The 25,782-nt window shown below is 40.8% G+C and overlaps 1 protein-coding gene across 1 annotated transcript in view; it reads left to right on the top strand.

Annotated features, from left to right (window-relative positions):
• Positions 1 to 25,565, top strand: part of STT3B (STT3 oligosaccharyltransferase complex catalytic subunit B) — a 64,259-nt gene extending 38,694 nt beyond the window's left edge. Inside the window, exons 4-16 of the mRNA XM_080933924.1 lie at positions 1,582 to 1,647; positions 3,268 to 3,367; positions 9,920 to 10,018; positions 10,819 to 10,965; positions 12,175 to 12,223; positions 13,107 to 13,261; positions 13,933 to 14,144; positions 15,332 to 15,519; positions 16,138 to 16,309; positions 17,073 to 17,246; positions 19,463 to 19,576; positions 21,868 to 22,080; positions 24,011 to 25,565. Of these exons, the coding sequence (XP_080790050.1) occupies positions 1,582 to 1,647; positions 3,268 to 3,367; positions 9,920 to 10,018; positions 10,819 to 10,965; positions 12,175 to 12,223; positions 13,107 to 13,261; positions 13,933 to 14,144; positions 15,332 to 15,519; positions 16,138 to 16,309; positions 17,073 to 17,246; positions 19,463 to 19,576; positions 21,868 to 22,080; positions 24,011 to 24,091 (1,770 nt within the window). The 3' untranslated portion in view covers positions 24,092 to 25,565. The remainder of the gene's footprint in view (positions 1 to 1,581; positions 1,648 to 3,267; positions 3,368 to 9,919; positions 10,019 to 10,818; positions 10,966 to 12,174; positions 12,224 to 13,106; positions 13,262 to 13,932; positions 14,145 to 15,331; positions 15,520 to 16,137; positions 16,310 to 17,072; positions 17,247 to 19,462; positions 19,577 to 21,867; positions 22,081 to 24,010) is intronic.
• Positions 25,566 to 25,782: the final 217 nt, after the last annotated feature.

Raw genomic sequence — 25,782 nt, 5'->3', positions numbered from 1 at the left:
AGTTTTTGTCAACATTGAGGAGTACTTTTGACTTCTCATTCTTTGATAGTTCAGTTGGCTTTACAGCTTGAGGGGATTTAGTCAAGTGGAATGTAAACTGAGTATACATTCACCTGTAATCCCAGCAGGTCAAGAATATTAACTATGATATACAAGCGATAAAGTAAAAGAAAGCTATGTACTGTAATGGAGACAGTACCCAAGAAAGTATGGTATGGAAGGTGCTTAGGACTCTTGGTAGTTTTAGGTTCATTCATTCAGCCCATTGATGACAGAGTGCAATATCTTGGCAGACCAGAACCAGTTTGAATCAAAACACTCTGCAGTGTAGGAGGGAGATGGATAAAAGCTGGTGGCCTGTGGCATGGTGGGTATCAGATGGAGGCAGAAAGCTATCAGTGAATGGATCCTAGTTACAGAGAAGCATAACTGACAAGCGCCATCCCTGGCAGGCCCTACACCCCCCTGTTCTTCCAAGACCCCTAACCTGATGGGCTTTCCACTGCCAAGTGTCATTCTGTTCCACTTGTCCCATTGTATCACTTGGGTGTTTGTATCTGTTCCCTTAATCTCTCCAGCTCCACAGGGTTTGTATTGACATTTCACCTCAACTCCCTTCTGCAGTCTCTTTAATCACCTTTCAGATAGATCATCTCAGGCTGGCCAAAGGACATTTTCTTGCTTTTAAATGGCCATCATTTTAATAAACCTTTCCCCCTATTCTCACTGAGAGCAATAAACTAGAATTTCTTCCCCACCCCCTTGCTTCCTTCTGTCCTATTTGTTTTCATACTTTATACCAAAGTCAAGATATTACCTGGAGTTAGCTATACTGTGTCATTAAAAACATGTTTTTAAAAGTAAAGGTTTTCTGGAAATTAGGTTTGTTGAACATGCCTCTTAGCACAAAGAAACAGAAAACAACTTTTTGAATATAGACTTCTTAGTGGTAGAAATTGTTCTTATCTTTTCTTAGGTATTCATCTTAAAGGTGACTGTGTGCTGTGTGTTTAGGTCTGTGTCAGTTATTTTGAAAGATGCTAATAATTTGCTTTTGAAGGTAACATAAATCTCATTTGAAATTACTACTTTAAGACAAGATTGGTTGAACTTTGATTCATTTGTATATAGTCTTTCTAATGAGAATTTACCTATGTATTGGGTCTTCTGGAAGGCAGATCAATATACATTTTAAAATATTGATTATGGTATCTAAAACTTTCTTACTGTAACAGTAAGTTTTTCAAAATGGAAGCTTAGAATCAAATATATAATATATATGATCCTGAATTCAGATGAAGAAACAGAAGTCTAGCAGATCAACTATATGAAAATGTAGATTTACTGAACATTTATTTAAGGCTTCATTTTGTTATGAACCATTTCATGGCAGAAAACGAAAACAGGTAATTTTTCCTTATTTGTTCTTTTTACTTAAAACTAATCAAAAGAGAATCGGTTATTAAAATCCATCTTATTCAGCACTGTAAAAGTATATTTTAGTCAGTTGGGGGATAGCTAAGCCTCAGGCCTCACTCGGTGCCTTTTACATTTCACAGTGGGATTTGCTGTTGTTTTTAGGTAAAGTCTGTGAAAACCGGGTCTGTGTTTTGGACGATGTGCTGCTGCTTGTCCTATTTCTACATGGTAAGAACTGTGCCTCACGTGTGCCGTCCTCACCCTGGTGCCCTGGCTGAGAAGAGCTGATACTTAGTCTTCAAGTGCAGTGTTTATAATCAAGTAGACATTAAACTCCTGAACGGTTTTCACTTCTTAATGACATCTAGAATTGGGTCTAAATGGTTTCATTTTGTTCTGCTTCATTTTTTTCATTTCAAGTAATATATTTTTCCAGTTAGATTACAGTGTAAAAAAGAGCAAACTTTACCTGTCAAATACAGAGCATTGCACCATGTTTAGATAAAGCTAGCTTCTGTTTAACATTCAAACAATTTAAAACTTTTCACTCTCAGTAAGTTTCCTTTGTTGGAGTTGACGGTGTAATGGTCACATGATCATGAACGCTGACATCAAGTGTCTGTCACAGTTAGCACTAGTAAGAGCTCTACTGAGTGGTGGTGGTGAGCTCTTTGGAGGAAGGCTACTGAGAAAACAGGAGGACAGAGGGTAGCTTTCTGCCCCACTGTGTTCTCTTCTCACTCCTTAAAGGGATGAAATGTCTGTCATATGGGCCAGAGAAGGAGGGAAAGGCCAGGATGAAAGACCGTGCAGAGGATGAGCAAGACTGCTTTAAGTCAGGAGACTTTGGTTTTCTCTTTGTAATGGACAGACTGCACTTGGAGAATTCCCCAACTCCTTAAGAGTCGTTACCCAAGCATTGCTTAGCCTGTACCTGTCTCGTGTGTTTTAAGTAGATTTCTCAAGGTTGGGGCTCAGTAATGCTTTTTATATTTCTGCCTCTTCTACACAGTAGCCTATGCAATTGTTGTATAAAAATTATCGATAATTTAAACCGATTGTTGAATCTAATCTCAGAGTAAGTAAGTGCATCGGTTTGCTGGGTCCTTCAGAGACTGTAGTGTCCGGGCGCAGGTCGTTGCCTGTGCTTGGTCAAGCAGGCCGCTTCCAGTGCGTGTGTGTGTGTGTGGGTGGGGGGGGGTCCTCACTTGTATTTCATGTTACAGCTTCAGCCAATCAGCTCTGTCAAGAGCCCACACACTGTGGTCAGGGGGCGTGAGTGCCCCTTTAGCTAAGTCACTGACTAGTGTCAGAATTCCTCATTCTTAAGCCCACTGAATCTTCTTTCAGTAAATAGATCATCATAAGTAGGTAAAATGAAAGCTTGTTTAGTCTAAAACCTTATTGTCTATACTCATTTCCTTGACAGCCTATTTCTGCTAGTTCACAGTTATGTGAGGTTCTTAGCCTTTCTGTTAAATCGAATTTAACCTGAGCTATTCTCCAGTGAGTTTAGAAAAGCTTACTAGATTTATGGGATTATATTTACTTGCCAATTAAAGAAATAAGAACTATTATATACATATATCTATCCTAGGAAAATTGCCCAAAATCCTAGCATTTTATTTTCTCTCGTGTTTAAGTTGTGAAAAGTGAGACATACTTGTTTTAGGAAGTGAGAGAGAGAGAGAGAGTGAGAGAGAGAGAGAGAGAGAGAGAGAGAGAGTGAGAGAGAGAGAGAGTGAGAGAGAGAGAGAGAGAGAGAGGAGAGAGAGAGAGAGAGAGAGAGAGAGAGAGAGAGAGAGAGAGAGAGAGAGGGCATGTGTCTGAGCCTCTCTTTTCCCATAGGTCTCTGCGTGGGGCGGTTATGTGTTTATCATCAACCTCATCCCTCTCCATGTGTTTGTGCTGCTACTGATGCAGAGGTACAGCAAGAGAGTCTACATAGGTAAGTGGCTCTGCTTCTAAAAAGTGCTCTTAGCAAGCAACTTCTGTTTGCTCGGTATTGCCCATGAAAAGGTAGTCATTTTTTTTGTGTTTAACTTGCCTTGTGTTGACTACATGAGACCCTGTCACAGAAAAGCAAAACAAATAGAAAAACATGGGGAGGTGGGGAGATGACCCAAAACAAACCTCATCTGTTCACATGTAGTAACATGTAAAAATAGTTAATTTCTGTGATTGGTTCTGCATTACCCGTGCCTGAATTTATTAGTGAGCTGGCCTGTTCCAAGGTCTTGGGGAGGGATCAGTGGGTAGAAACATTATATAGTAGGACATTCCATGTAGGTATGTGGTTAGTTAATGAAACTGCCAAAGAGCAGAGATATGAAACCTGTACTGTTTTATATAAAAATTTCACTTATGTTAGTTAATGAGAACTTGGATATAAATGTCAAAGTTAAACATGGCATGGGATTTGTGTCTCTCAGGGAGAGACACATCAGCTAGAACTTTGCAAAGTGACATAAAATAATTATCTCTGGGGGCTAGAGAGATAGCTCAGCAGTTAAGAGTTCTGGCTGCTCTTCCTAAGGACCCAGGTTCAATTCCCAGCACTCACATGACAGCTCACAGGTGTCTGTAACTTCAAGATCTGTCACTCTCACACACATGCATGCAGGCAAAACACCAATGCACATAAAATGAAATAAGTTTTTAGGATAAAGAATTATTGTTTCTGTACTAGAGTTTTGAGTTGCTTTTGAAATCTACATTGGTTATTTGAGGTGAGGTGATTTGTTATGTAGGTAACAGGGTACTGGGAAAGCTTATTAATTAGAAGCCATGACTGTAGTCTCAGTTCTAAAGGGAAGCAGGTAGCAAGTTCAAAGCCAGCCTTGAGTATGTAATTGCTAACTAAAGAATAGCTTATGCTATAGTCAACAGTTTGTATTAATAGCAGTAATTACCTTAAATTCTGTGGTAGTCAGAGGGCACGCACACCATGGGATAGTGGTCAGCAGTTCTCAGAACAGCTTTGAACTTTCATATATAACACGTTTGTCATATGTATTCGGACACTCATATCTTTATTGTCTAATAGGGTTTTTATTACCATATAATATTTGGAATAATGCTTTAATATTTGCAGCACAATTTTCTGATTGCACTTGCTTAAATTATTTAATTATTATCATTAAGTAATTTTGGTGGATTTAATTCAAGCAGTTGGAATTAATAAAAGATGTATGATTTTATATTTGTGACAGGTAAAGGTTTGCAAAGACAGGAGATTGCTCTTGTGTTCTATAAACTAGATACATCAGTTACACAATTGGGTTGTTTAAAGAAGCATAAAGTGGTTCCTATGCTTCCTGAATGGGTCCTTTTAGCGACGATGATCTGTTTTGTGTTTTCCCTTCATGTTGTATAGACATTTTGTCTTGGCCTCTCACTTGCTTAAGGTCTGATGTTGATTACAGTAAGTGCTTTCTGGGGGGTCAGGGGCACTCATTCCTTGAAAGGACAGGTCTAGCGGTATCTGTCTTAAGATTAAAAATAAGCAAGGCCTTTCTTACTGGGACTTACCAGGATCTTTGCTAGATCAAAAGCCTTCTTCAATTAGTAGAGACAAAGATTTTCCATAGCTACAAAAGAAAGTGGGAAAATGGCTTTGGTGCTGTTATAGGTGAGTCCAGTCTTAGAGTCACACCTGTCAAATCGCTCAGGAACACGTGTGTAGATGTTAGAGTTTACAGCTTAGGTCTGTCCAAGGGCCTGCTTTCAGTGGATAAGTCGGTGTTCTGCTCACTTAAAGTCTAACACTTGGGAGGCTGGGGCAGGAGGATGCACAGAGTTTGATGTCAACCTTGCTCGGTGAATTTCAGGCTAGCCTGGGGTAAAGAATTGCAACCTTCTATAAACAAAAAGGAAAGTCCTAAATGATTTTTAGTGCAATAAAATTGCAATTTTGTTTAAATGTTTTAATATGTTTTATTTATAAATTATGTTTGCTGATATTTCTTTGTTGTACTTTTTAATACATACTAGGTATAGTTATTGCATAGTTGCAGGAGTGATTGAGTCACAGTATCCCTTTTTTTTCTTAAAGTAGAATTAGCCAGGCATGGTGGGTGCACACACACCTTTAATCCCGGCAATCTGGAGGCAGAGACTGGCAGATCTCTGAGTTGAGGACAGTCAGAGAGCTACATAGTGAGACTTGAGAGAGAAGAAGAGTTGTATATATTTCATGAGTTCGCCTTTACAGTGTTCACACAGTGCATTCTTAAACTCCTTGCGCTCCGATGGCATCTCATTATCCTTTGTCAGAACTAATGAATCGCTTCTGTAAGACAGAAGTAGAATTTTAAGCTTATTTTTATTTTACTTTGCACATACTTATTTTGCTTTGTCTGCATGTATGTCTGCACTATGTGCATGTCTTTGTGCCTGTGTCAGAAGAGGACATCGGATCCCCTGGAACTGGAGTAAATAGACCATTGTAAGCCACCAGCCATATGGGTGCTTGGAGTTGAAACCACATCCTTTCGAAGATCCAGGCCAACTGATTGGATCTTAACTGCTGATCCATCTATCCAGTCCAGAACTATTAATCTGGGTTTTAATATAACCAGAATTTTAAATCTAGATATATTTCCTCTAGAATTTTAAACTTAATTCCCTATTAGGTAGTAGCAAAAGATTGTTTTTTTCCATTTGAAAGTGTGCCGATCTCTGCTCAAGTAGTTTAAGCCATTTTCTCCTGCCTTTACAAGTTTGGAGCTTGTAAAATGTCTGTTTCAGTGACTTGCTCTCCCTGGTTGCTGTAAGCAGTGGCCCTGGGAAGGGAGCCTGTCTGTGTGCACACCCAGGTTTCCCTGCTCGTCAAAAAAGCCTGTTTTCTGCCCTCTATTGCTATTGCTGCTTCTCACTGTGCTTTGCCCTGAATATGTACACGAACTAGCAAGGTGACTTTATTAAGTAAACTTCAACATCCCGACAAATTTAATATTGTTTGTTAGCAGTCAAGTAAAACTGAATTGATTGTAAGATCTTTCTCTTCTGGATCTAGTCTAACAGAAGAGGGTTATTTTGTTAGCTGTTCTCATTAAACACTGCCCAATAGATGAAGTAACTATGAACGGCTGGTGGACCTTATGGTAGGTGTGTGTGTTCTCAAACTCTAAGTTTGCAGAAGGAAGCATAGTAATAACTTAAAACTCCAGAGACATGGGCTGAGGAAAAGGCAATAGGCACCATGTGAGGCCCTGGCTGGAACCCATTTGAAGCAGACATGGCAGCTCCATAATTCAATCACTGGGGTATGCAACAGCAAGAGAGACCCCGTCACAAGGTTGTCCTCTGACCTCCACATGCATGTGCTGTTACTCCAGAATAAAGATGGCCTAGAGGATGGCAGTGCCTTATCAGTGAGGTACTGAAGTGAGAGCAGCTAGCGCTCTATCACCCAAAGGTCTCAGTGGAGCTGGAACCCAGCATTGCATTGGCCACAGATTCACTACCTGCCATCTCACTAGGACTTAAGTATTTGGAGGGGAAACAAGATTAGGATGTCTATAGATTTCTGTCTCTAATCAGTTTTCTTTGGGTAAAACAAATTGTACATGTGAGTAAGTCCAATTGTTTTAAGGGCATTTTTCTAACCAGGAGCATGGTCTTCATCACTAAGTAAATGCCAGGAACTGTGCTTCCACAGGATGGCAGTGTGGTAGCATTTTATGATGTGATGAGTGATTTATGGTACCTTTGGGTTGTGCATTTTTTGCAGAGCTGACTTTGATGGAATAGTGTAAAGAGTTAAGAAATAGGTTAGAGTAGGTGCATACAGAGTTGGACCAGGTGGGGTGGTGGTTTGCTAACAGTTCCTTGTGGAGTTTAAGGAAGAAGCAAGCAGTGCTTTGGGCTTGTTGCTGAGGTCCTGTAAGAACAGTGTACTTTAAGCCTCCTCCCTACCCACTATCACAAGTGTTAGCTAGATGGGGTGTGCTCTTAGTGCTCGTCACATTTACCTAGTTTAGAGACCAGCCTGGATTGATCTAGTCAGGATTTCTTCTGTCTTTTTGAAAATACACTATGGGTGCTGTCATATAGTCTGGAGGATAAAATACTTTATTTTTACAGTGGATAGAAATTGTGTTTCTTCTTAAGAATCTAATTTCTTCATGTCTCTGTATTCAAGTGAATTTAATTTTCTACTTTCTATGCTTTAAAATGTAAATTTGTGAGATTTAAATTAAGATTGAGTTTTGTGCGCTATTTTAGAAATTTAGGAAGCATAGTATCTTACATGAGATAATCTTGTTTGGCACTGTATGGAGCTTGGCTAGCAGTCTTAAACTTGCTTTTTGTGTATTGAAGGACTCTGTGAGGTAATATATGTATTTCTCCTATCTGAACACTTCATAGAACCAGTGATCTAAAACTATTAAAACCCAGACTGACATGGGTCCAGCTCTTTTAAACAGAACTCTAGGTCACTGTAGTAGACTGGCTTCATTGGCTCAGGTGCATGAAGGAGACTGGTGTACAGGGTCTTTCCAGCTGAATGTCAGTTTCTGTTACTTTGTTTGACATTAGTCAAGCAATAAGGACTTATCCTTTCCTCGAGTTAATTTTGGGCACTCTTTCAATTAACATGGACTCTTATGCTCTTGTTTCCGTAGAGACTGGGGTCTTGTTATTAGTTGCTTTGGGCGTTTCATGGTCCTGAAGACCACACAGAGGCTTATGCGCACTAGGCAAGCACTTCACTACTGAGCCACTCCCCAGCCTTGGTGTTTCCTTCTCCTTACTGATGAGAATGAATGTCTGAAATTGGCATGAAAGTGTAGTCTTCTTTGCTCTGGGAAAAAGAGGACTGGGAAGCCGCAGTGTGAAGGAGGTGGGGAAGATGGTTTTTCTTTGATGCTATCATAAGCTTGTTCGTTGTAAGGTAGTTTTACTCCCTTATTTTCTCCTTGGCTTTTTAAAAAGGAGAGTAGATTATTGTTTTTTAAATTCAGTTTGTATTGTCTGTTATATTCAGTGGATATCCTGTCAGTTTTGCTGAATTCCGTGTTTGTATGTCTGAGAGCAGCCCTGGCCCGAGGTGACTGCCGTGTTTGGTGTGTGCAGGCTTCACCGAGGAAAGCTCAGCAGTCGTCACAGTCTTTCCTAGTGGTGTGTGTGTGTGTTCATGTTCGGGTTTGATTTCTCAGCTCCACATTGTAAGGTGCATATTGATCACAATGTATGTAGCTCTGATGTGGGGAGGAGGTCAGACCTCACAGCTCTCATTCTGTGTTAACGAACTAAAGTGTTTAATTTATATACTTGGGGATCACATGGTAACCTTGTTCTCTCTTTCTCCCTCCCTCCTTCCACTTTTCTTTTTTTTTTTCATCCTGCTCTTGACTGTATCAGGGCTTCAACACAGATTAATTAGTAAAAGAAACTTACTAGAAGGCTCCTTGACCTTAGAAGCAGATTTGAAATTGTGGTAACTTGGATTTTCCTTGAGTATTTCACATAGAGCCTCACCACTGCAGCTTGAGTTTGTCTGCAAAATTCGCTTTGGGTTGATGGCAGGGCTGTGGCCTTCATTAGTTCTAAGTCTTTGAAAGCTCTCCCCACAGGCTCTGGCCCTGTCTGTTATATTTATGAGCTTATCTTCCCAACACAGTAGTCATAACTTAGCCGACCGCTTGGGAAGTAGTGTAGCATTTGAACTAATGGTTCACAATTGACCTTCTACAAATGGACTTTTAAAAGCAGATGAATACAACTATGAAGACAAGGAGAAGGGAAGTGTGTGCTCTGTACTCTGCCCCACAGAGTATAGCAGGCAAAGGGCGTTCAGTAACATCTACCCTTTTCATGGTGGTCGGTTCAAACTTTCTCTCAAGTCGGATTTCCTACTCTTGCTCTGTAGCCATGTGAGTGGAGAGCCAGTCTTTGACACGATTGCCATTGCACTACAGCAGTTCTGGGTGTTAGAATTGGTGTGAGCTGGGGGAGGGGCACTGTGGAGAGCAAGCGGTCTTTCTGTTAGACTGGCTTCCGTCACTGGGTTCTTTTCCTCTTTAAACTCTTCAGATTCTACCCAACTGGAAAGAAGACACAAAATATTCAAGAGTGTCTGAGATTAGCCAGGCACACATGCCTGCTGCTAGGTGTTTGTGGGGCCATAAATATTTTGGATTAATAACCACAGCAATGACAGTCACAGTTACTTAATGCAAGTGCAGTTGCAGAGTTTCTTGGCTCTTGTCAGTGATTATTAATGGTGAATTTTTTAAAAACTTAATGCCATTTGCTAGAAAGGAAGGTAGCATGAGTCTCTGAAACTGAGTTCTACAAACAATACTTTTTAAAAAATGGATAAAATGTTTATGATATATAATGTGACCAACATTCACACATCAAGTCAGTCACTTCAAGATTCTATTGTTTAAGTTCTGTTAAAACTTTTCTAAAAAGATTTATAAGTATATTTTATGTGTTGAGTATTTAACGGCGATAGTAAATTACCCTTGTTTCCCGTTTTGTTTTATAGCATATAGCACTTTCTACATTGTGGGTTTAATATTATCCATGCAGATACCTTTTGTGGGATTCCAGCCAATCAGAACAAGTGAGCACATGGCAGCTGCAGGTATGGAAACAAGTGTTTGAGGTTGAGATGAGAGGACATTGGAAATGTTTGGTCCAGTTAAGATATTTGTGTGATCTTAATTTTTCCTTCTATATTGACACTAAAGTGAAGTTTCAGGCTCTTTATTATATCTTAATTTATAAGGGATTTCAATAATAATAATTGCTGGTGTACTTAGCTTTCTATTGCTGTTTTAAAACACTGATTAAAACCTACTTGAAGAGGAAAGGATTCATTTGGCAGCAGTGTACTGATCACAGCCCATCACTGAGGGGAATCAGGGCAGAAACTCAAGGCAGGACCATGAAGCAGCGGCCATGGGGGCTCGCTCGGCCCGAGGTTGGCACCATCCACAGTGAGCTTGTCCCTCCCACATCAGTCATTAGTACAGGAGATACTCCCACTATTGCCCGTCGGCCAGTCGGACAGCCATTCTCAGTTGTGCTTCCCCCTCTCAGATAACTAGCTTCTGTCAAGTTGACAAAAAAGGAGCCAGCCGGCACACCAGCACAGGAGCAATTCTAAGGTTGTAAATCCTTGGTGATGTATGGTAGTATCCGTGTGCACAGTTGGCTGCTTTTCTAGTCCGGTGCATGTATAAGGATTCTGACCACTTTGGGGGAAAATGTGCAGTAGGAATTTTCAGGTCATTAATTGCACGTTAGCTGTCAGTTGACACCGAATATTAGCAGTGAGATAACTAGTCCTGGGGTGAAGGAAATGTGGGGTGTACGGTTTTGCAAGTGAATGCGCTGGGGAACCGCTGTGATGGTGTTCACGTGAGCCTTCTCTTTATCCAGGTGTGTTTGCGCTGCTGCAAGCTTACGCGTTTTTGCAGTATCTGAGAGACCGCTTGACAAAACAGGAGTTCCAGACCCTTTTCTTTTTGGGTGTTTCACTAGCTGCAGGTGCTGTGTTCCTTAGTGTCATCTATCTGACATATACAGGTAGGTGCCATCACCTGTAAGATGGAAGTTGTGCTTCTAGATTACTGTCAAGAACAATCTTTCACAGGTTCTTCTCACACACTCCATTTATCCTAATATCAGATACTATACAATGTCAAATAATTATCAAATTGCAGTTTTAAAAAAAAATAGTTTATCTTAATATTACTGCTTTTCAGGCTCTTGTAAATCTACAAACATCCTTCTCTTGCTGGATAATGAGCCAAAACTATTAAAAACTCAGCATGTGTGTAGAAGCTAGTGTTTGCTTCCCCTCTTGTGTGCACTCTCTCCCTCTTCCTTGGAGACTGTTGGCCACATCATTTCCACACGCCTTGGGTCTAAATCATTCCCTAAGCCTGAGCTCAGAAATCTTAAACCACAGTCCAGTTTTCCTGGGGGTATTCCATACGCTCAGCTGATGGACAGGACAGCATAGGGTGAATGAAGGTATGACTGGAGCAAGACCTAGGTGTTTGAAAACACATCTACAAAATAAAACCAACATTATTTGAACATTGGTTTAAGTTATTCATAACTAATAGTAACAAACCTCTGCAAAGGACAAGACTGGGTTGGTGCAGTGGCTCAGCTGGTAAAGGTACTTACAGTGCAAGGCTGGTGACCTGAAGGTGGAAGAGGAAAAGCAGCACCACAGAATTGTCCTCTGACCTCTACATACACGCCCCATGGCTTGCAAAACACACACACACACACGCACACACACACACACATATAATGATAACTAATAATAATTATCATCATGGCATGTACCCAATACACATTAACAATAATGTTATTTATTTGTGTGTGTGGGGGGGTGTTTTGCCTGCATTTTGTGTGTGTGTGTGCATGTGTGCATGCACGTGTGCAAGCACTCAGTGCTCACAGACACCAGAATAGGATGTAGACAGTTGTGAGCTACTGTGTGAGTGCTGGAATTCAAACATAGGTCCTCTGGAAGAACAGTCACTGCTCATCACCACTGCGTCATCTCTCCATTCCCAGCTAAACATGGCGACACACAGCATACAGCTGCATTCCCACCATTTGAGGGGTTGGGGTAGGAGGGTTGTTGGACATTTGAGGGAGGCTGTGGGTAGATGGGACTGTGTATCAAGGATATCTTATCTCAACACTCCTCCCAAAGAGAGAGAATTTACAATATAATAAAGAGGCAGATAATTTCCTTTGTGTTTTTCCTTCAAGGCTACATTGCACCGTGGAGTGGCAGGTTTTATTCACTGTGGGATACTGGGTAAGTTCAAATACGCCAATTTGGCCTCCTAGTCAAACAGCCTTCCTCCATGTGCTTCTGCATTGTGAGCACCTCAGTCATTACTTGAGCAGTAGTAGACACCCAGGCAGGGCAGTTTGAAGAGAACGCCTGCTGTTGTGAGACAGTTCTCTATTCCTGTTCTATGTAGCCAACTCCTTATGTCTTTAAAAATGACGGCCTACTGCTGTGGTGATGTAGCTGTCTGTGGTTGCTTTCTAGGTGACCCTATTAAGTCCTACCACCATTTACTGATCTGGTGTCCCCTCAGTAGGACATCAAAGACTAGTGAAATCACACAGAATAAACTGTTCATGACTAAAACATTTGCTGACTTTTATCCTGTGGATCCAGAGAACTGAAGGGAACCAGTTACAGAAGCACTGACTAAGCTGAATCCCAAAGCTGATGTCGCTTCTAAAGTCACTTGACCTCTTTGGAATCCCAGAGTGCAAAGTGACCTGTGTGCTCACATTGATGCCAGCCCCTTGTCTGGGAAGGCATTGGAGCACAGGAGTTGGTGGGTGACATGTTTTCTGACACTAAGAAGAGATGGAGAAACTTGCTGATGTAGGTGTAGGCGAGAGAGCTGAACCAAAGACACCTACCTATCTGAGCAAGGGTTAGAAACCAGAGCCAGCATGTTTCATGAGTCCTAGATAGCTCCACTTTGAGGGGACAGATTAGCTTTAGTTTGAATAAAGTACCAAACAACTGGGTCACTAGCTACATCAGTTAAAATGCAAGTTTGAATAAGAAAAATTGGGAGAGTGATGTTAGTGATAAAGAAGAACTTGTTCATCTAAGGGAAGGAACTCCTGTTTTGTCCTTTAACTATAATAATAATGAACTTTTTTAATATCAGGTATGCAAAAATACACATTCCAATTATTGCATCAGTGTCTGAACATCAGCCTACGACATGGGTGTCTTTCTTCTTTGATCTACATATTCTTGTATGTACCTTCCCAGCAGGCCTATGGTTCTGCATCAAAAATATCAACGATGAAAGAGTATTTGGTAAGATTTTTAATGAACTCTTTGATTCAGAACAGTTTTTTTTCTGTTGAGATTACTCTACTTTAATGTTTTGTTTTTCTTTATATATGTAATGTTCAAGAACATTTTTCCTGTCTTACAGAGATGCTTAGATAAGAAAAAGAGTTGGATTTTCAGTGCATGTGTATTCTAATTACTACTTTTTAAATACAGACTTTACACCCAACCCATGAATAGTTTTAGTAGCTTCAAATTATATAGGGGTCGGTACCTCACTGGCTTTTCTGTGGCTCATAGCCTTTGACCTGAGGCTGTCAGCACCTTCTTTAGAGCCTGATGTTCTTTCCAGTGACATCTCCCTGAGAGATGTCCATCTATTGTATTCTTATCCATGTTTGCTGTGAAGAAGGGTTCATACCAGATATGGTGCTGGCTTTCTAAAGCTGTTTTTTTTTCATATCTGTAATAATTAAATTTGAATGATAGTACATTTCTCTAAACTGTTTAGTTTTTATTTAGTCAAAAGTACTTATTTCTAAACAGGACTATTTGGTCAGTAATAACAATTTAGAAACAATTGTTTTGTGACCTCAAAGATCCCCACTTTTGGGTGTGTTCTGTACTGTGGTGATGAGCATGTAGTTTCCTGGGGGCATTTCCCCGCGGTGTTGAAAGAGAACCTGTCTCTGCAGTTGCTCTGTATGCCATCAGTGCTGTCTACTTTGCTGGCGTGATGGTGCGGCTGATGCTGACTCTGACCCCAGTCGTCTGCATGCTGTCTGCAATCGCCTTCTCCAATGTTTTTGAGCACTATTTGGGGGATGACATGAAAAGGGAAAACCCACCTGTGGAGGACAGCAGTGATGAGGATGACAAAAGAAACCCAGGAAACTTGTATGACAAGGTGAGGGCTATACTGTCTCCATCTTCCCAGCTCCAGAAGAGTCCCCAGATGTGTGCTGAAATGGGGACGTCCCGAGCTGTGCTTTCTGTAGTTTCTTTCCATTGCTTGGTTCAAAATTGAGAGCTAGTCGGTCTTTGAGTTCAAAGTAAACAGAATGGAATCGGAGAAGGAAGGGATTGTTACTCTCTTCTCCAGTGGTTACCTAAGCGCTTAGGTGTGTCAGCGCTTCATTTCCGATAGCACAGCTCATCAGATTTATCCGTGTACACTTGTCCTTGGTCTGTGTTTGATGTCACCTTCTGTGCTTCTGCTGCCTCCGTATCAAATGGTAATTTGGTGTTCAAATTAAACACCCATTTGCAAATTCACTTTTAACCTGCATTACAATAGGACAGAGACTATGTTGGATACACTGTGGGAAAGACTTAGGAATTTGTGCACTTGCCTTAAATAACCTGTTAGACTTTTTGCTATTTTAATACTGACTAAGCTTATCAATACTAGCCAGCAGTGGAATGCTGTAATTTAAAAATTGGCTGAGATTCATTCTTTCCTTACTTTGAAATCAACATAATTCATAAAGATTTGTGTTAAGCACACACCTGTTATATTTTGTTTTGTTTTTTTCTTTAATCAACTTTATAACTTAGAGTTTATAGCTATTTTGTTTTCAACAGAGGTAGGTAGGGACGCGTGCGTGCGTGCGTGTGTGTGTGCAGGTGTGTGTGTGTGCGTGCAGGTGTGTGTGAATGTGTAGGTGTGTGGTGTGTGGTTTAGAGATTTGGCTAATTCTGTAGTTTCTCTCCTAGTAATTTCCTAATTTGTGTTTTAGGTGGGAACAGCCATTTCAAGAGTAGAATTAAGTTTAGGTATATACATTTTCGATTTTATGTTGCCAGAATGGAGCCCCATGGTTAACTCTTTTATATTTAATTAAAAGCTGCCTTTTATCAGATAGTTTGCTCTGAGATCAGGTCCTGGGGTTAAGTGTATTTTCTGATTCACATTGACTTTAAAGTTTACTTTGAATTATAAAACAAGAGTAAATCTTCCCATTAGCCACAGAAGAATATCTGATTACATCCTCTCTGACCCATGGAGGATGGATTAATATTCTCCCCCTTTTCCCTTGACTGTTAATGAACCAAGTACAATGGCAACGGCTTCTGTTTGTTCTGCGTCTTCAGGCAGGTAAAGTGAGAAAGCATGTGACAGAGCAAGAGAAACCTGAAGAGGGCTTGGGCCCCAACATCAAAAGCATCGTGACTATGCTGATGCTCATGCTCCTGATGATGTTCGCTGTCCACTGCACGTGGGTCACGAGCAATGCCTACTCCAGTCCAAGTGTGGTCCTCGCCTCCTACAATCATGACGGGTAAGGGAACAACTTGGCTATGAGAGGGTTTTATATAACATCCTTTAATCTAACCTCAAAAGGAAAGTGTTGTTTGAGAAATTGACTTTGATTCTCCTTTTGACAGTGCAGTAGAGGCGATAGGGTGAACTGTAGTTCGTGCTCTTCTCCAAAATCTTTCTGCATGTGTAATTGTGTATATTTAGTGGACACTGCATCATCATTAGTGTGAAACTCGGTAGAAATGTAAACTGTAGAGCCCACCTTTGCCCTACCTGAGACACCTGAGGCAGGACCCAGCTGTGGTTTAACAGGCCCTGGTGGTTGCAGTGACAGCGCCACGTCTCAACAGGCCACAAGACTGTGTCCCAGAGATAGTTTATTAGAATCTGATATTTTAAGTGTTTGGGTTTTGGGTGGTGGTGGTGTGGTTTTGAGGTTTTTTTTTTTGCACATTAATTTAGCAAACACTGGGGTAGACAAAAGTTCCTCCTCTTTCCCCCCTTGTAGGTAGGGCTTTTTTTGACTACCATTTTTAAAATGAAAGTTTTTAACTGATTAAACACCTCAAAATTTTAAGCCATCTCCTTCACACTTAAAGACTCATAAAACTATGAGTTGTTTTGTTTTTGTTTTTAGTACCAGAAATATCTTAGATGATTTTAGAGAAGCATACTTTTGGCTGAGACAAAACACAGATGAACACGCCCGGGTCATGTCCTGGTGGGATTATGGCTATCAGATTGCTGGGATGGCCAACAGGACTACTCTGGTGGACAACAACACCTGGAATAACAGCCACATCGCACTGGTGAGCTCTCTTGGCTTTGCTGTTCATAAAGAACAAAATGGTTTGTGCAACTTAGCAAGTCAGAGTTCTCTTTAATTAAACAGAAAAGGTTCAGCCTAGAATTCTTGTCTGCCTCTGTATCTTGTGTTATCTTGGTATTATGTGTACAGAATCATGGGCTAATTTCTGGTAGCTTTTGGTATATTTAGCTGACTGAGTCCTAGGCAAAATCTGAAACTTAAAATGCTTAATGTATAGTTTTTACATTACATATTTAAGAAAAGTTCTGGAAATATGAAGACAAGTATTTTACTTGTACAAGATATACAGATGTGCAAATTATATATTCACTTTACTTTACTAAATAGTGATTCTCCGTAAATGAATCCCTTCTGTACTTTAAAGTCTGAGTAGATAACTGGGTCTTAATAGATGAACTCAGCAGCTTTCATGGTTGTTGTAGCTAACTATCATGTCTGCTGGGCTAGAAGAGTCTGTGCTATGGAAATCATGGGCTAGGCTCAGCCTAGGGTTGGGAGAAAACTGTCTTTAAAAGCTTGTCTGTTTTTATTTTACATATTAATACCCTAGAGCTTAATTATTTAAACATATATTCAAATTTTGACACTTCTACCATAAAATGGTTATTGTAGTTAAGATGTTAGTGAATTCCTCTAAGTTTATTACATTCATAGAAAATCATTTCTACTCAGAATTAATGCATATCAAACTTAATTTAATCTTACAGTAAAAAAAAACTGTACATTTAAATTTTATTCTTCAGGTAGGAAAAGCTATGTCTTCTAATGAATCAGCCGCCTATAAAATCATGAGGTCTCTTGATGTCGATTATGTGTTGGTTATTTTTGGAGGAGTTATTGGCTATTCTGGTGATGATATCAACAAGTTCCTCTGGATGGTGAGGATCGCTGAAGGGGAGCATCCAAAAGACATTCGGGTAAGAAACACAGGGCCCATGCTGTTGTCACATTTGCTGATTGTGTTCTTTTCCTTCCATTTTTCACTGTGTGGCCTAGGCTGTCCTGGAACTCATAGAGCTCCTGCCATGGCCTCCTAAGGATGGGGTTAAAGGTGTGTATCAGCACCCAGTGACTGCACTCTTCCCTCATCCTGTCCTGGTCTACTGCCTTAGTTACTCCATTCATGAAAAATACGAACTGCAATTTGTTGATTTGGTAGCCTCGGGTGATGTGTATCAGCTTGATAGCGGCGTATCTGTGAAAGCATTTCCCTGAACAGCACTGTGTACAGGAGGTAGTGCGCTCCAGATGGGTGTTTGTGCACTCTGATGCTCCGGAGTGAAGGTGTTGCCTTGATAGGACACTTGTCTCAGAGCACATCACGCTATCCACCTAGTCAGGCCTCCTGGCTTTGTCTCCTCCCTGTCTCTGCTTCTACCCTTCCTTTGCATTTGCACTCTGCTCCACTGCTGCTAACCTAATGTCTACAAATTTAGAGACCAGCAATCTAGAACGTACTGTCTTTGCCTTGGAACTGTGCCTTCTTCCATGTAATATGACATTCACTGACCATGCCACTTTGTGCTTTAAAAGCCTTCAACGAGTAATGGAGATTGGCCTTAAAATCAAACAGATGTGAGTTGGAACGGAACTGTCAGCTAGGTGCTTCAGGCAAGTTACTTTATGCCAGTCAACATAAATGCTTTGAGCACTGGGTCTTTTTCTAGGATCTAGAATTTGTATGGTGCCTGAGGCAAGACTTAGCACTACTAAATATAGGTGATGGCTTGTGTGGAGGTGTTAATGTTTCTAGTAATACAGTTAAAGCCTCGCCTTAGTCTGGTCTGTCTCTTGGTAAATCACTGGTAAAACGTCTAAACTCTTGCCTTGAGTGCAAGCCTAGCCTCCCTTTGCTGCCAGGCTGTTCTGTCCCTGAAACTTGACTGTGGTCTCTTTCCTTGGCTCATCTGATATATTTTTAAAATTGTGTCTTGGAGTGTTTCTCCTTCTGCACCCTGTCACCTCCTCTCCAGCCTTCTCTGGGTGTAGCACGTCTCTATTTGTCCTTATAGAAAACTGCTTTCTAATTAGATTCCATGTTTCCCATCTTCTGAGGACAGGTGGATAGAGTTGAGACAAGAGAGAAACGAACAAGGGCAAAGCATAGTCCCAGGTGTCCTGCTCAGGAAAGGATGCTGTAACCTCCCCCTGAGCTGGGCATAACAAACATTCTGTCCTTACATTAGATTAACTTGATACTTCATTCTCCTGAAACATGATTTCAGTTTGTCAATTACTTGGCACTATTAAAAGTCATAACATAATTCAAACTTTGAACATACACATTTCAACACTGTTTTAAATGTGTTATTCTTAAACTTTATGAATAGATTACAAAGTTGGGAAAGAGTTCATCTATTCCTCACAAGAGGAGAACACATACACTCCTTACTGTGCTTACTGCTGAGAAAATTGAGTGCTGTCATCTTAAGAAAGGGTGTGAGGTGAGGCAGGCACCACACTGCTTCGTCAGTTAAAAGGTCATTCCTAATGCTGTTTTGTGTGTGGTTCTAATTTACGTGTGTGTATGCACTGTTGGCTTCCACAGATGAGGAGTCTGTGACACTGTGGTCCCCAACCCCTTACAGTGTCCTTGTGCATATTCATTTGTCTGTGTGGTGAGCATTTGTGCTTCTGGCATAGTAAATAATTTTGTACGCTCATTATCTGAATCAAATGCAAGTATCTATAGAACATAATCCTATAAAAGAAAATGTGTGAGAAATTATGTTTTACTACCTGAACTTACATTATTTTAGATGGTAGTACTCTTTCTTGTAGATAAGCTAATTTATGAAATAACCCAATAAAAATTAATACAAAAAGAATGCTATATATTTTTAGTTTATTAAACCTTCCCCTCCCCAACTGAAAGGGGATTTTGGAGTTCATAGGGAAAATTGAAGGCAAACTCCAAGAAAGGGTGGGGAGGGCAGCTGTGGGGGACAGGCTCTAGCCAACATGGAGTCAGTCTTGTTCTTTTAAATTTTGAGGCTGTAAATCTGACAGGATTAATTTGGGGGCTGGCGGATTAAAAAGAGTATAATTCCCTAATGCTATCTCCAAAGCTAGAGCCTGAATTTTTGGGTGTGCCAAGCTGGACTGACATTAAACTTGTGGTTTCTCTCTGCAGGAAGGTGACTATTTCACCCAGCAGGGAGAATTCCGAGTAGACAAAGCTGGATCTCCTACTCTGTTAAATTGCCTTATGTATAAAATGTCATACTACAGATTTGGAGAAATGCAGGTTGGTTCAATGAATTCTTCTATAATCTTTATTCGAATGGGAGGGACCATTCTAAGCTCTTTTTTAAAAATTAGACTAATAATGTCCCAATTGTACTGCAGAGAGACATATGCAAAGCTCCTTGCCCATTGTATCCAGACTTCAAACCCCTGATCTTATAGGGTTATAGGTATGTGCTACTGTGCCTAGCTCAGTTTCTGAATGTTTTTGTGACATGTTAAAAAAGGAATATTAGACCAGTGACTTTTTATTATCTGGTTACTTGGCTTTGATAGAAACCTAATATTATTCTGACATTAAAAAATTAGTTTTGCATTTAAAGCAATTATATAGCAAACATGGGTATATTCTTCATCTGACCTCACTTCTGCTTAAAGGCACAAATTAAATTATCTCTTATTGAAGATAATGCCAGACACTTTGGTCCAGAGAGGGCACTGAAGCAGTCTGCAAGCAAACTGTTCACATTCCCTCCCTCAGCTTTTTCCCACGAACACACTTGCCATCACTTCTGTTGCAGTAAATATTAAAAAAGTACAGACTTTTCTCTATCGGCCCCACAGTCTCATTCTGCGGGCCCACTTCTAGTACAGAGCCTCGCGCAGGGACTCTGTCACTCAGTCCACACGACTCCTTTCCCTGGCGGTTTTACTCCGCCTGTTTACTGCCTCCATTCCGGGGTGTTTCTTTACCCCAAATCCCAACACAAAGACAACTCTAAGGCCTGATAGCTTTTTGTAGGTTTATATATCAAACTCTTAATCTACAAACCCTCTACTCGATAAGTTTACATCAAATAGACAAAGATAGAAACTGCCCTTCTATATGAGATACAAGACCTGTACAATCCTTAAATGTTCATAGCTACTTAACGGCAATAAAGCCCACCTGGATCCAATTCATCTTTCTCTACCTCCATCTTGGAACTTCCCTCCAGGTCCTTCCTGTCCTCTGACCTCTGACCCCCCCCCCTCTCCCTCTCTCCCTCTCTCTCCTTCTCTCCTTCTCTCTCCCTCCCTCTCTCTCCCTCTCCCTTCCTCCCTTCCCTGCCCAACCACTGGCTCTCCCCTCTATTTTACTAATTAAAATAGGAAGGTTAGAGGAAGTCACTACTTTGAGTAGGCAACCTTTGTTTCTCAAAGTGAATTAGCATCAAAATAGAAACAGCTTCAGGATTATCTACAACTTCCCCTACCTTACTGTTATTGGTTGAGTGTGTTCTGGGAGATGCAGTTCTAGACCATTCTCTGAGTCACTTCATTGATTTCTCCTGTCCTGTTACACATAGGATAAACTTGTTGTTGCTGTTGTTATTCTGTCTTTTATTGCGGGGATCCATCCTAACCTAAAGAAGTCCTTGGACTGGAGGAAAAAGGTGTTTTCTATTGCTAACCAGATTTATATCCTGTAATACCAAGTTGATAGTTTCATTCCAAGTTGTCAATAAAAAAATAATAATTGTACATAACTTACTAGTCAGATACTTACTACCTTATAATTTAAAGTAATTATTTTACGTTTCTACCAGGAATGATGTTAACTCTAACCTGAAAGGGTCTGTCTGCTTCGAAATGTGAAGCATGTTTTATCCGTTTGTAGAATAGTTAGGTAGCTAATATGGTCTTGAAGAGTTTGTGTGTCGCTGCTTTCTGTATTGCTCTGGGGTAGATGGGGATAAGTGGGCATCTGCTTCTTTGTTCACCTAGGCTCACTCACTGTAGGTAGCTTTAAAGGCCAAACGCCATGTCCACAGTAACCTAGATGTCATTTTTGTTTCTGCTTCTTTTAAAGACCACTTGCCTGGGATCCAAACTTATGCTAGGAAATGAACCTGGTTGTAATAGTTACTCTAGAAAATAATTGTCCTGGTTCTCTGCATAGAGGTGGTTTTGTTTTGTTTTCTTCCTTAAGTTTTATGAACAATTTAAGCTCTATTAGTCTCTTGCCGCTAAGTCCAGTCAGTGCATGAGAGCTGAATGAGGACCCTGTGACACAATGGACCAGATAGTCATTGTGAGGCCCTGAGGTGAAAGGAAGCACCTTCTCCATCCTTTTGCATGCACCTCTGCCCAGGACCACACTACACTGCATGTCTATTTGTAAGGATGCTGACACATACTCTAGGCCTAGTTTTCTTCATGAATTCTTGTCTGGACACTGAGACCTGTTATGATGCTTCTTCCATTCTGTTCCTTAGATAAGGAAAGTCATTGCCCTTCAACCGCAGTTGCTACTTTGCAATACTGAATGTTCTAAAAGACTGACATTAGGTTCTGATCTTTTTCTTGCAGCTAGATTTTCGCACACCCCCAGGTTTTGACCGAACACGTAATGCTGAGATTGGAAATAAAGACATTAAATTCAAGCATTTGGAGGAAGCCTTTACATCAGAGCACTGGCTTGTCAGGATATATAAAGTGAAAGCCCCCAACAACAGGGAAACATTAGGTCACAAGCCCCGAGTCACCAACATCTTCCCCAAACAGAAGTATTTGTCAAAGAAGGTGGGTACCCAGTAAAGTCACCTTGCTAGAAGGGTGTGGTTCGGGCCTAAGTAAAACCGTCTTGCTAGAAAGGGGATTGGTAGCAGGTATGGAGAATGCTAGGCTAGTAACTGCTCATAGCGAACATGACTACATGAGGAAGATCCAGGGCTATGGGGATCCTTCTTGAGTATCCTCGGACCACAGTTTCCGGGGTGGCCTGCTGGTTGTTGACGAACCCAATGGACCTTTTGCTAGGGGCATTCTTACTTCAGTCTCCACCAGTCGGACGTCTCTAGATGGTATCCTTGGCTACCTGCATGAAACTCAGACCTTAGGAGAACTGTAGTTCCTGCTTTCTAATCTTCAGGTTAAAGCACATTTGTATTCATGCTTTACTCTTGAATGGCGTTTTTATTTGCTGAGTAGATTGTCTGCAGTTGAATGAGCCCTTCTGAAGCAAAAGTCCAAACAAATCATTTCTCTTAAGCTACTTACTTTTAATGTAATTATTGTGACAGAACTTGTCAGCTGGGATTGTAAGGAGACCTTAGTTCTTTTCTAATAAACAGTGGTTCAGGAAGTCTCTTACTAGGGGTCATTATTGCTCCTGTGAGTTGGCTAGAGGAGATAGCGGGCAGTGAATGTGGACGCAGGTGAGTGACAGCAGTCGGTGCCACGGCTTGGGTGCAGAGTACTGATCAGTAACCTAACCAGGACAACTCACTTAAACCGCGTCAGAGCATGAGGCATACTGTTTATGCTTTACAAGTGGTAGCTTATATTTACTTTTTTGAAGTGCTTTTGCTGTGTAGCCTAGGCTGGTCTAAAACTAGAAACATTCCTGTCTCTACCTCCTGAATGCTGGCATTGTGTGCGCATGTTTACCATGCTGGCAATATGGATATTTAAATAGAAATTTATTTTTTAATTTTTTAGTTTGAGGAGTGGAGGAGGTATGCCATGGCACCTGAGGTTCAGAGATCAGAAGACAATTTGTAGGAGTTGGTTCTTCCCGCCCGAGGGCAGCCTTAGTAAAAAGTGCCTTTTCTAAGAGGAACATGCTGACTGTCTCTATCCTGAATTTTGAAACTACTTGGAGAGTTGTATTTAATATAAAGACCTAGTTTCTGCATAGGATACAGTGCTTTCCTCTGGCTCTTAGATCCGGCCATCCTGTTGGTTTAGCAGATATTCTATAGCAGTTTCTACCACCATATCTGGTACAGTCTTCCACCAGAAAACGTGGATTTTAGTAGGGCTGGAGAGTAGAGTGATTGCTGATTCCTAGCACCTACACAGGAAGCACATTACGGCAGCATACACCTGTTAACCTAGGACTGGTGTTGCAGGCAGATCTCCCTTCAGTGACACACTGTCACTGTCTCAGAAACACAGCGGAGAACAGTGCAGGTTGGCATCTGACCTGTGTGCACACATGTACACATAAACACATACACACGAACTACTACTAGTTAGATACCAAGCTGTGAAGAACTGTTTTATTTTACAAGATTTATGAATAGAGGAATGTTTTCATTTTGACATGTTTTCTTCCTAAGAGGACTTGACAGAATAGGCCAAGTGATTTTTTGCCTTTTAAGTTTTGAAAGGTGGATGGATAATCATCTCCATTTTGCAGATGGAAAAGGTGGGGCTCTGAAATGACTCTATGAACTTGTATTTCTCACACAGCCAATTCCCTAGGATGCTTAGCCAACGGCAGCATCACCTTTCTAATTCCTTAGATGGGACCTGGACTCTTGCCATTCTTACCTCTTGGCATGCAGAGCTTCAGGTAGGAGCTGCAGTGCTCCTTACATGACAGTGCTGCACACTGTCATGTCTAAGACAAACTTTGAGTGACAGTCTTCATAAGCTGGGTGTGTGTCTAGATGCTTCAGTGTGTAAGAGACCCGAACTAATACCATGTATTCTTCTCTCTTTCTAGACTACTAAAAGGAAGCGTGGCTACGTTAAAAATAAGCTAGTTTTTAAGAAAGGCAAGAAAATCTCTAAGAAGACTGTTTAAATACACTGTTCTGGCCTGACTTGCAGCAGTCCTTGTGAGAACCGGCCTTTGCCTTCAGCTCATGTCCTGTTTCACAGCACCAAGGGTACAGAACATCTTTGGGCCAAGTCAATGTACAAAATTTTTTGGCAATGCCTCATTTAAAATTAAATTGGTTTATTAAGAACAGCTGTTTTTGATTTGTAATGTGAAGCAAGACAGAGAGAGCCCTGCTGTGAGCATCTGGCAGAGGATTTTTTTTTTTTAATTATTGGTACATATTACCCTTCAAATCTGAGAATTTGGACTAACTGCACCAAAGAACCCTCTAATTTGGTCCCTGGCACATGCGTACCTGACATTTTCTTTTACAAGACCTACATTTTATTTGAATTACCCAATAGCAATATGTAAGACACAAATGCAGATGTGACAAGAGCTTCTTGACCAGTAAACAAACTAGCCCCGGTCTGAGAGCCGTGTTAGAGGAGAGTCTACATCTGTGAACTCTATTTATTTTCCTGTTTCTCCGGTGTGAAGAATGTTTCATCAAATGTCCACTTTGTCGCTCACTGCTGCTGTAGGCGGCTGCTGCTGACAGTGGGCCTCCGCATAGTTAGTGACTAGATGTTTGTGTTCAGGCATCCGTGCGCAGTTAGCAGGTGTCTTCACCAGGTACTTACAGAGCAGATTTCATGCATTCTTCATTCAAGGGCTAAATTAATATCCTTTGGGAATCATGGCAAGCACACACAGAATGTTGCTGGCCAGATGGCTGATTCCTCAGTACTGAGGTTGTCTCCATGTTTCCACGCAGAAGATGAAGGGGAAAGCCCTTTCAGTGGACAGGCGTCCAGAGTTCGTTTCTGTGACTACACAATGACAAAGGATTTGTAAACTTTGCCTGGATTTTCCTCATTTTATACCAGTTTTGTTCATCACAATGATTTCTGTTCACTGCTTCATGTTTTTTGATAGCTTAAGCATTTGATGAAACACTCTTTAGTGCTGTATAGGCATTTTCTTACTTTTATTACAAATGTGACAATTGTCAAAAGATGCACTAAAATATAAATGGAGACTGAACCTGTTCATTTTCCAGCTTATAGGCAACTTTATACAGACTTGAAAACTTTATCCAGTTGTTTAGTCAAGTGAGAGGGAGGTTTCCTGCCACAGGAGAACTTTTTACACGGCACCCCTGCTGTAGCGGGCAGCACAGAACACTGCGCAATTGCAGTGCCCCATGGGAATGTTACTGCTGATTTCCTCTCCAAGGTGTAGAATATTCTTTGATTTATAGAATTCATTCTTGATCCAGATGATGGTTCTTTTACAGACCAATTTAAAAAAAAAAAGGGTTGAACATTTTCACAAATAAAGTGTAACTAAATCTGGATTTCTGATACCTTGTTATTTGGGGGATTTTATCTTACTTTGCTTTACAATTCAATGCAGAGAAGTTATTGACCATAAGGGAAATAAAGTTAATTCAAATTTTGTGTTAAGCCTTGTCTTTTGCAGATCCTGTTTTTGAAAGAAGTGCAGAGTTCTGACCCCACCCTCCCCTCTAGTCACCCTAGAAAAGTTCTAGCCAATCCATGAAAAAATAAGTTTGTTCAAAACACATTCTTAAGTTTCACCTCTTTACTCAGATGAAGACGCACCCCAGTACAGAAGGAAAGGCAGGCCAGACTGAGTGCTGTTCTCCC

This window comes from Micromys minutus (genome assembly GCF_963924665.1).
Source record: "Micromys minutus genome assembly, chromosome: 21".
Lineage (NCBI taxonomy): Eukaryota > Metazoa > Chordata > Mammalia > Rodentia > Muridae > Micromys > Micromys minutus.
This window is presented reverse-complemented; position numbering and strand designations above follow the sequence as displayed.